At 39.1% G+C, this 11586-nt stretch overlaps 1 protein-coding gene across 1 annotated transcript; it reads right to left on the reverse strand.

The window, feature by feature from the left end:
• Positions 1-3080: 3080 nt before the first annotated feature.
• Positions 3081-5587, reverse strand: LOC309690372 (uncharacterized protein). The gene is made up of 4 exons (XM_082507413.1): positions 4884-5587; positions 4577-4732; positions 4401-4493; positions 3081-3599 (listed from the first exon to the last, which is right to left on the reverse strand). The coding sequence occupies exons 1-4, from the start codon at positions 4920-4922 to the stop codon at positions 3288-3290; spliced, it is 600 nt and encodes a 199-aa protein (XP_082363539.1). The 5' UTR covers positions 4923-5587; the 3' UTR covers positions 3081-3287.
• Positions 5588-11586: the final 5999 nt, after the last annotated feature.

Below are 11586 nucleotides of genomic sequence, written 5' to 3' on the forward strand. Positions count from 1 at the left end.
AAATGAGGCAGAAATTTGATGAAACTCAGATGGATTCACCTGAGTTAATGGAATATGGGTTTAAGAGGGAACTAATTATCCCAGTTTAGCAGGGAGTGAATGCATTTCTTTGCAAGGCCTGATTTTGAATGTAAACATTAATGGCCTCCTTGATTAGCATAAGAATGGTGCGTTATTGTCCTGCTCACTCTGCATCCTATTGGATATGCATCTGTGTTGCTCCAGACACACACACAGACCACAAGCTTTAATACACTTATTACCTGTCTTATCTACGAACAATGCCATTTTTGTTTTTATTGTCTCGCTAATCCATAAAATTCATTTCTCCAATCAAATTACAGTTTTAAGGCCCAATGACATAATTGGGAGCTTCAATTTTTGTGCACAAGACAAGACAAAAAATAAACAAACAAAAAGAACAAGTTCAAACTTTTGAGGTAAAGCATAATATTCCATATTAGTTGAAGTGGCAGAGTCATTGTGATGCTGGTCTTTCGTGTCTATGCTTCCTTTGGTTGGCGTTTATCTACAGAATGTATTAGAGGGCTAAGTGTTAAAGTATAAACAACGCAAAACAAAAAAAGGGGAAGGGCTGTTACACTCAAAAAAATAAGTCATTGGATGAACTCAATTGGACTGATGGCAGGTTTTCCACGTAATACATCTATTTTGGTCCAACCTAATCTACATACATCATGACAATTCAATTAAATTGAGTCAGTAGAACACAATTTCGTAAATACTGCTAAAATGAAAAAAAGTACATTAAAATGATGTGAAAGGTTTTGGTTGGTCCAACTCAATACAATGTCATTCACTTGAGCTAGATTTTCATTGCATTGAAATCATTATTTTGAGTTCAACTAAATCATAATTTTCATTACCAGAAAACTAATTTAATTATTAAAATAATGACAAAATGAATTTGTTTTTACAACTCAGGTTTATTCACTTGAATTAAAAGCAGAAACAGAATATTTTGTAAATAAACATACATGTCACATGGTCAAATCAACCTTAACAAAAATCAAAGTGCTCACAAAAAAGTGCTGACGTACATTTGTAATGAATGTCAAATCTGAATAGCACACACCTCTGTACTACTAGGCAATACTGAAAACAAACTGGAATCTGTAAAATCAGATTTCACTTCAGAATCATTGTATATATTTATAGTGACACTTGCAAATTCACAATGATAACCTACTAAACATTGCAATTCACACCATAGTATGGCAGTCACTGAAGATTTGAAACAACCCAACAATACATAAATACACACACATATACATAAATACACACACACACACACACACACACACACACACACACACATATATATATATATATATATATATATATATATATATATATATATATATATATATATATATATATATATATATATTAGAGATGGACCGATCCGATATTACGTATTGGTATCGGTCCGATACTGACCTAAATTACTGGATCGGATATCGGAGAAAAATAAAAAATGTAATCCGATCCATTAAATATCACGAAAGCACCTCACAAAACTTGCAACACGCCGTAACTCACCTCAGAACGTTAGCACGTTGGAGCAGTATGCATCACGTGATAGAGGCTGTGGCATGGGGACCTGTCGGTGGTCTGGATAGCATTTGGAGCTTCGCTAGCAACCCGGCATTTCATCTCCGACAAAGTTATCCCCGAGAGAAGTAAAGCAAGTGTGTAAGTCCATCTCTGAATGTTTGTAAAGCATTCCTGCGTTAAGCTTAACAAACGATATATGGAGCGACTGCCTCTCCTGCTGCTACTTCAATCATGAAACTGCTTAACGATCAGCTGATCAGCTTTTCTGTCGCGAGTCCGTCTCTCTTGTTTGTTTTTGGCCCACTTTGCACCAGAAAGAGGAAACCAGCGGCTGAACAACAGCAGCACGTTTAAGCTTGATCAGCTGTTGTTAGAATTTATTTATTATTACTTTCTACTCGAGGATCTTTTTCTACGTAGCTGACGCTGGTAACTGTGCAGGGGCGGATCTAGCAAAGTTTAGCCAGGGGGGCCGATAGGGCATTAACAGGGAAAAGGGGGCACAAAGACATACTTTTCTTTCTTATTCTCATTTAAAATGTCTAGCTTTTAATAAATAATTATCTGACACCCAAAGTTTTAATTTGATGCAAAATAAATAGAAGTCCATTACTGTATATAGTAACTATTAAGTCTAATATATATACCCTAGTAAGCTATAGTACTTTTTCCTTTGGGAAGGTACCATCTGTGCAGTCTGCAATTTTGTTGAAGAAAGATGTTGAATCTATTTAATATTTCTTGAAAAATAATTGATTTCTGTGCATTTTTTTTCACACTGCATCAAATTAAGGTTGGTTACGTCGATTAAGCATCATGAGGTGGAGCGTGAGGGGTGGTTCCCTATTTTTTATTTATTTATTTTTGTTGTTGCTGGGAGTTGGAACCCTATTAGTTAGGCTGCTTAATATTTATGCTAAGTACTCTTTAAAATACCAGAATAGGGAGGATGGTGTAGGTTTAAGTTTATTAGATTGATCAGTATTGCTGAACTATGAAATATTTTTTTTTGCATACAGGTATAACAGAATAGCTTTAGTGTAGTTGTTGTTTTAAACTTGAGTATGAACTTATACAAAATGCAGCAAGATATTTAAAAAACACTATATCGGATTCATATCGGTATCGGCAGATATCCAAATTTATGATATCGGTATCGGTATCGGACATAAAAAAGTGGTATCGTGCCATCTCTAATATATATATATATGTATATATATATATATATATATATATATATATATATATATATATATGTGTGTATATATATATGTGTGTGTGTGTGTGTGTGTGTGTTTTCATGACGAACATTTTTCTGTTACCAAGGGGGAGGTATTTTAATAAAAAAAAAATCTTTCAACTTTACTTCTCCAAAATGTAAACATTTACAAGCTTATAAGAACGGGAAGACCAACTTTAAAACACTGGAAGACACAAAACTTGTCAACATTTTTCTATTACCTTTACAAATCCCAAAAGCAATCAAAAAGAAAATGGTGGTTACAACCATGAAACTTTTTCTGAGCTAAATCCCCAGTCTTTTCATCCATCTATAGTAGTACAGATTAAAGGTCACATCACTCACAACATAACAGCAGACAAAAATAGACAACTTCCATTTGGCCAAAAAAAAGAAAGAAAAAAAGGTCACAGTTTGAACAAAAGATATAAAAAGGCCAAAATCAACTTTTGTGCTGGGTCTTGTTTGCCTAAGCAAACATCTTCATTTTCATTTGCTGCATCTTTGTACTGAGCCTTTGTCCATCCAGATTCATCAAAATCTTCTGACAGAACTCAAAAGCGTACTTGTGGTCATTTGGATAGCTCAGATCAAGTGCATAAATCAGTCCAAAGAGGACGATGAATGCCATGATGACACTACCGAGGTTGTTCATAACTGTAGTACCTTCATTGACAACTCCAACATCCTCTGGCTCCTGAATCCCTTCTCTTCTGATGGTGTAAATACCCATGACAGTTGCTGCAGTGGACCTCAACCGTTCATCCTCAGTGGAGGAGGTCTGAAAAACAGGTTGTTTCAGGTTTAAGGGCTCTGTCACTTGGAAGGGGACATATTATGCAAAACTCAGCTTTTGTATCCTTTTGTGCTGAAACATAGGTCTCTACCGCCTCTATAAACACTCCAAACATAAATAAAACCCGTCAATCTGTTTCCTATCAATAGTTTGGGTTCAGGTATTATGTACCTCCCTTTGGGAGGGGCTTGATATAGAGCAGGAGCTCCTCCAGTGTCTATCAGTGTGTGTGTGTGTGTGTGTGTGTGTGTGTGGGCTGGGTCAATTTCCCTTATTTCATCACAATTGGGAACCTTTTGAAACAGCTTGTTTTATGCACATTATTCCTGAAACCAGGAGATTGCTGTAATGGCAGTGACACTAGTTAGTGTCTTGATGCAATCTGCTGTGTTCCTTATAATGAAGACTTTTTACTAATTGGCATAATAAACTGAACTCCACTGGAGTGTTTACTTTCTGAAGTGCCTTGAGATGACTGTTGTTGTGATATACCGCTATATAAATAAACTGAATTGAAACACTGACAGAAAATGGATGAATGTTTTGTCCACATTTACTGTGTTTATAGAGGCAGTAGATACCTACATGGCAGCACCAAAAGAATGAACAATTGAATTTTTGCTGAAACTATCCCCTTAAAAAGTGCTCTCCAGTGCAAGTTTCAACAATGACTATTAAGAATAATACTATTTCACAATTATATTGTCTCTTTTGAATATATGAGGATTTTGTGTGCGATGAACCTAACTCAAATTGAATCTAGAAAAGAAGGTGTGATAAGCGTACCAGATACTCCTTGAACAGTAGGTCTGGATCTTCATTAAAGTAGACCACCAGGCTTTTAAGAGTATGCTCCCTCTTTATGTCGATGTCATCATACTAATGCAAGGGTGGAAAAAAATGGTGAAAAAAATGGAATTGATTGATTGCATTTAATTGATGGGTTTATCATTAGTACCGACCAAACTACTGATCGCCATGATATCCTTGATCTTTTGGCCCTTTGCTCCTTTGCTCCCCTGAAAATTTTGCATCAGCTTGTCTGTTAAATTGTCCAGCTGAGCCAAGAACTTCGCCTGCAGGGGTTTTGTAGTGATCTGCAGGAACTCTGCATTCACCTGGAAATAAAACATACACAAATATAATAAACTAGAAGTTTAAATACAGACTGCTGAATCAACACACTGAAAGTTGCTAAACATTTGAACCATCAGTGAAGTTTGTCAAGACCTAAACTGTTTTTAGCTGAGTTTAGGAATATATCGCCACCTGTTGCTTTGGCATGTTCCTAGCAGCGTTTTCCTTCATTTTTGCGTTTACCTGTGGACGGGATTATTTTTTAAAACGAAAACGGAAAATCTCCGTTTTCAAAAATACCTGTGTAAGTGTGGACGTAGCCGAAATCTTTTATAATAATAAATAGGTTTGAACGTCATGGGAGTGCGCATTGTGCTGCCTGCAGTTACTCTTCCGGCCACATGGTTCGCTTTTGGTAGCACCCTCAGTAAACTATGTAGTGCTTTTAAAGACACCTCAAAACGATACTTTCTACTAGAAAATGGCATATAATAATAAACACAGAATACCATATTTTTAGATTATAAAAAGAAAACAGTAAGAAAGAAGTTAGCTATAGGACATCATCTTTCATTGAGCACAATGGCTAGCTGCTAATAAGCTAGCACACGCTCCGACTTAAAAGTTGGCAGCTACACAATTTCTCCTCTAAAACAAGGCACTTTTGAAAAGACCTGGCTATATTGTCAAAAAAAAAAAATAGTATTCAAGCAGAGAAGAGAATGGTAGCACCACCAAAAGTTCAAAAAACAACTGTTACAAGCTTCTATGATAAATAGCATTATAGATTTAGCTGATAAAGAAATACACAATTGGATATATGGAAAAATAATATGTTACCTTACCTGAAGGTGTAGTTTTATCCAAAAAGTACAGAGAGGCCAAGAGCAGCTGGATTCATTTAGGTGATCCTGAAAGAGAGCAAAATTTTCAAAGAAGGCGGACCGTTGTGTAACTCAGTAACTTTGTGTTCTTGTGACAAAGACTGCTTTGAGAGAAAATAATTTAGGTTCACCACACGAATAATAATTGCAGTAACGCTGGAGTGCTACATTTGCGTTGAATGAGATTAAAAATAATGTTTAAGCTTAAAGAGGGGCTTGAATTGATTTCTTTGAGTTTACAAATACTTAAGTGCAAAAATGTACTCCTCCTACCCCCAGTGCCCCAACAAACTCATTCATTTTGTGTTCAGAATCAGCCTCTGCTGGTTTTGAATAATTTTAGGTTTACACAAAGAAAATCAAATTAATTTGGTATTTTTTAATTGCATTTGTGAACAACTAACATAATTTGCATGTGTTCTTTGAAAGGAGGACCTGAATCTGTTTTTTGAGTGTAGGGGAGTAAAGAAACATGGGACTCAGGTGAAGAGTTAAATTAAGAAATGAGGGCGATGAGGAGAGTTAAAGGGCAGGTGAAGAAGGAAGGCTTTGACTTGGGGCCTCCCGGGGACGATGACCTTATTTCAAATTCTGGGTGAGGGACTATAGTTCGGCAACTGAGGAGCCCCCCCTCTGTCTCAGACACACACACACACAAACACAATCAAACACACTTTCAAGGCTGAGTTCGGAAATAGAGAGCCCCCCTGAAGTCCTGCAGCTCCTCAAAGGCCAAGCTGCTGCTGCCGTCGTTAGTAAAGCTACACAATAGGTTACACATACAATACTCCTTCAAGGTTCAACTTCACATCCTAGTGACAACAAAGACACTAAAGTCTCCTCACTGCTCAGTTTCCAAAAAGAAAAGAAAAGCAAAGAAAAAAGTTGTGATGTAGGATGTGTAAATAGAAAAAGAATCAGAATCAGAAAGGCTATGTTTGCAAATCATTTGAAATCCATATTTAAGTGGCAGTCACATTAAACTGAATTAGCAAAAAGTCAGTAACAAGGATGTGTATAAAAGGAAGCTTGTTTCTCAGAAGTAAAGATGAGAAGAGGTTTACTACTGTGTGAAACTGCCCAGGCAAATACTTCAACAACTGAAGAAGCATAGTTCTCCATGTATGGTTGCCAAAACTTGGGGTGTTTCTTATGTACGGTATATAATATTATTAAAAGAAATCTCTGGACAAATGGTAAAAGTCAAAAAAACAATATTTAACCGCAGTAATCCTCCATCCCTTGGGCAGCACAGCATTAAAAACAGACTTGATGGTGTAGTGGAAATCAATGCGTGGATGCAGGAAGTCTCATTGTCATTGGCACAAATGGTTGCTGGATCCAGAAGCACTGCAGCCTTCTCTGGGCCCAAGCAAATAAGATGGACTGAGGCAAAGTGGAAATCTGTCCTGTGATCTGATCGATCAAAATCCGAAAATCTTTTGGGAAATTATGGATACTGCATCCTCTTGGTTAAAGAGGAAAATGTGTTGTCAGCATACAGCTCTGTAGATCAGGCTCATTTGGATATTTGTGATTTTTTGTACTGTTACTGAACAGTTTTGATGATGTATTGTCCTGCTGGGGGAGGCTGCTGCCAGCGGGGAGTATTGTACCAACTAGACAGTCTTTCTTACTTTAGCAAGTAAGTGCTAAACCACCTTCAGCAAGGCTGAGATTATGTGTAGATTTGGAGCACAGATCTACAAACAATCTTCAAGCTTCAAACCTTGTAAAACAGCTAATTAGCAGTGAAAAAAAACAAACAAGAAAATGACACAATACATTGTCAGTGATGTTTTACATCTACAAAACTGGTTACCAATGGCTCAGATGGATTAGAAGACATCATGGGATTTGTGAGTGTGAAGGAGGGAGCAGAGAGGAAGCATTCCAAGGGTTTGCTTAAGTCCTTTCCAGTGACCTACCAGCAGATAAGAAATAATAGAGATAAACTGTGTAAAAGGTGGGACTAGTCACTGTAACGTAGATCTACTGGTTTGTGCGCACCTGTTTTGAAGCCTGTAGTTGGCATTTAGGCAATTGCTCATCTAGCTTTAGTGCTTGTTTGGGTATTTTTCGTAAACTTGAATTCGGGCTGGAACCTGGTTGAGAATGCTGTGGACACCCATAAGGTAAAAACTCATCAGCCACACCATTACGGTTACGAAAATGAATGCCATGTTGTGTTAAAGAAGACTTGAAGTTTGGGACTTTGACCGTAAACTTGTAAACCCTGAAGCTTGTTTCACACACAGTTTCACAATAACCAAAATTTTTTGGAGGCGTTCAAGTCACAGACAGTCAGCGAACTAATGGGTGGATTACAAGAACAGAATGTCTTGCCTCTGTCTTACCAGTTGTACCGATGCAAAGACTAATCCACCAATTTTCACCACCATTTACACTATCAGTGATGACCTCAAATGCCAATTAACACCAGTGTGTGCAAATAAAGTGGTCGAATATCAGTGTTAACCTACAGAGGCTGGTCTTTGCAACTTTTGATCCTGGGTGAAGCAAGCACAGAAGAAAACCTTTATTCCAGTTAGCGTGGCCTATTTTCATGATTACCAAGAAAGTTACCAAGCTTGAAAACAGAAAATGTGTGTCATTAGTTCAGGATAATACTGAAAACTATGTGTATCATCCTGTGTGGTGCATCATATAGATAGCACTGTATATAAATATTGAAATAAACTACAAATTAGTGTAAAGATCTTTTTTTTTTTTTTTAAAGTTACTCATACTTTGGTTTCTCTCTTTGGATAGATGCAGTGAGCAGCGCTTGCGGCTTTCTTTTCACATCTCTCACTTTTCATTTCTCCCAACATTGGTTTCCTGTCAACCATCTTCCTTATCTTTACCTCTGTCACTCTGTTTTGCTACAGCCAGAGCAATTTGTGCTGAAAAGTGTAAAAACATGCATCAATGGCTGAATGGGACTGCGGAGTACATCAGTGCTAACAAGGTATAAGTGCCAAAGTGGTTAACTAGGAGTCTGCCTTCACCGCCGTCCTCCCTCACAGCCACGCCGGCTCGCTCTCAGTCATCTACATTCCCTGAACCAGCCTCATGTCTCCTTAATTTTCACCATTTTCAGTCTTGTCAGTCTCTATATATTGCCCAAAGTCTAGCGTGACAGATTTCACTATCATCAAAGAAAGATTTTCCATTAATGGGCCCTGACCTTGTCTGACTACTGTACTTAAAAACCTTCTCTGCTGCAAGGCACACTCTCCCTGAATCACTCCTTGACCCACACCCCCACACCCAACCACTCCACACCCCAACTTTCCATTTCACCTGTCTCCTCACCATAATCTCCCATTTTTTCCCCCCTCCTCCGTAAATTTTCTGCTCCTCTCACCTTACAAGAGCCCCCCTCTGTTGTTTGTGGAGGCTTGCCTGATAGCCATTAGTGTTACACCCTATTACATCAGTAATGACTGACTGTGAGCTCTAATTAGAGATGTGTTAGGGAGAGCTGACTTACCCCCTCCTCCTCCTTCTGCTTTTCCGCAAAGCTGTTACTGTGACTCCATCGCCGTGGCGACACCATTAGCACAGCACCTCTAAGAGTTGCAACTCCTGACTGTTAAAACCATTATGTTCATTACAGACCAATCAGAGGGGAAGGTGTTATGGCTAATTGATAAGCTGAACAATGCATAAAATCTTGTCTCTAATTGCCCTGCGGGAAAAGGAGAAAGCACCCTGGGAGAAAGAGACAGTGAGCGAATGAAAGAGAGGAAGTGAGGAAGCGGCTGGCGTACTAATTTCAAAATCTGATATTTTTTCACTTGAATAATTTAGGCTTACAATATGTCTTCATCCAAACATGCTGTAGATTCCCCCCCTCTTTCTTGAATAATGGGATGTTTCTTCTGGGTTTGTCATCTGTGATAAGATGATTATCTGAAAGGTCTGTGGCACATTGTGAAGAGAGTCTCGCCTTCTCTGCTGGAGTAGGTAATCCTGGGTAATAGCATTATGGACACAGTGTTTTCCTAAAGCCCATGATTATCCGCTGCTGTTTGCTGTGGGATTGACATTGGCCTTCTTGGTCTCTCTCTCTCGCTTGCTCTTTCTCTCTCCCCTCTCTTCTCCTCTCTCTCGCTCTTTTTACTCACTCTTTTTCTCACTTTTCTCTCTCTTTATGTCATCCTGTCTCTGACTCACCACTCCATCAAACCCTTATATGCTCTTCTCTCACGGTTCTAACAAGAGAAGAAGATGAAAATAGAGCACATGGAGCAACAAAAGAACAAATTGCTTGTAGACAAGAGTGCCCCAGATTTGAATGACATGTTATGTTCTCTTTGTCAAAAAAACAGGGGGGAAAAAAGAAAAAATACACACTTTCACTTTGGCAGTTTGGGGTTACCATCCTGCTTGAGACTCAATAAAGACATTAAGCTATTTACTGAAATACATTTTGAAATCCTACATATAAACCAGGTTAACTATTCTAAACACCGCCTCTCCACCCATGCAACAGATGATACATCACATTACATCGCTGACTGAGGTCTTCATATTTTTAAGTGCCATATGATTGCGATTCGAGATAGACAGAATGAACTGAACTAAGACCTCTGCTTTTAGCCAATTGGCTCACTTTTTTCCCTCAACGCTTTTAGGTCTGAACTTGATCTTATCTCCCTCTCGGGCTGTCTCACCCAACCTCACCCTGCACCCCACCCCACCCCCTCTCTCACCCAGCCACTTTTACTTAGCTTGCCACTCTGTGTCAATCTCCCACTTATGTGGTTTATTTGTAGTGCTTATTTGATGCAACACATCTCCCATATTATTCACCGGCGAATCGGTAAAACCTGACAGCGTGGAGAAGTTGTTTTAATCTGCAATGTGGCTTCTCTTTGTCCTGGGAAGAAAGTAGATTTAGAAAAAAGGAAATGTTGGTTAACCACCAGTGGTTTAACGCAATAAGCCAGTGGGTTATCTCACACCTTGAGGGTTATCTTGATGTTGCACACCAGGAAGAAATCTTGGCATCTATATATCTATGTTTAGGCATCTATGAAATGTATTTTCGCTTTAAAACAAATTGAAAAGAAAAACATTTTGAGGGATAATAACATAAGCGCTGTGTGCCCTTCTAAACTGATTAGGTTACTAAACAATAATGAACGTTTGTAAGAAAGCATTCCTAGAGCATTTTTATTGGCAAAGAATGAAAAAGCATGAAATTACTTTTATTAGGAGTTTTTCCACCTTGGTTCCCCCAGTAGGCAGATGGATGCCTGCAGCAAAGACACCCGTCAGCTACAAGTCAGGGAGTCTGTGAGTTCTGGCAGCCCTGGAGCAGGGATGCTGCAACAGGCATTGGAGGGAGAGAGGAGCAGCAACAGGAGGAGCAGCAGCAGAAGCACTGCTGAATCCATTAACAATGAAGGAGCTGCTCAAATGGGCTCTGGTCCTGTGTTTGCAAAACAAATGGGACATGTGAGGGTTAGGCCGGGGAAGAAATTAATCTGTGAAGCAATCAACGGTGAGTTCAGAGGAGGAGACCAAACCATGTGTGTGAAACACATGCTGCATCTCAAAACGGTAAACCTGTGTGTAGATAGGAAAGCTTTAATCAGCCCAGCTGTGTGGCTGTTGCATGTTTTTTGTATGCTATATGTGTGTGTGTGTATGAGTGAGTGTGTGTAGGCTAAATCCCTCCCCACCTAGAAGCTGTCAAAACCACATGCTTACAAGCTGTGCAGGTTACATCTAATTGGATTCTGTGGACATCACAGCATGAGACAATATTTGATGACTCCAAGATCATATTGTAGGAAACAGTGTATGTCCTGAGTAAAAACAGCCTCCAAAGTCAATACCGACCCCTCCCCACCCCTTTTCCTCCCCCCCCACCTTTGCGTCCTTTTCTGTTCCAGGATCAGTAATGGGAGTCAGTATCCAGGAGGAGGCGAAGGGGGTGCGGGGGCTCCTCGCCAAGTCCTCGCCCCTCCTCTCCGAATGCGGCACAGCTGCCTTTC

Source organism: Aulonocara stuartgranti (assembly GCF_965226115.1).
Source record: "Aulonocara stuartgranti genome assembly, chromosome: 16".
NCBI lineage: Eukaryota > Metazoa > Chordata > Actinopteri > Cichliformes > Cichlidae > Aulonocara > Aulonocara stuartgranti.

What these genes read in the sequence shown, in the direction of transcription:
- LOC309690372 (XM_082507413.1), bottom strand. Translation starts at nt 4,922, where the DNA reads ATGAAGGAAAACGCTGCTAGGAACATGCCAAAGCAACAG. An exon ending in GGAACATGCCAAAGCAACAG is followed by an intron (nt 4,733 to 4,883) that starts GTGGCGATATAT and finishes TTTTATTTCCAG; the next exon opens with GTGAATGCAGAGTTCCTGCA. An exon ending in TCATGGCGATCAGTAGTTTG is followed by an intron (nt 4,494 to 4,576) that starts GTCGGTACTAAT and finishes CCCTTGCATTAG; the next exon opens with TATGATGACATCGACATAAA.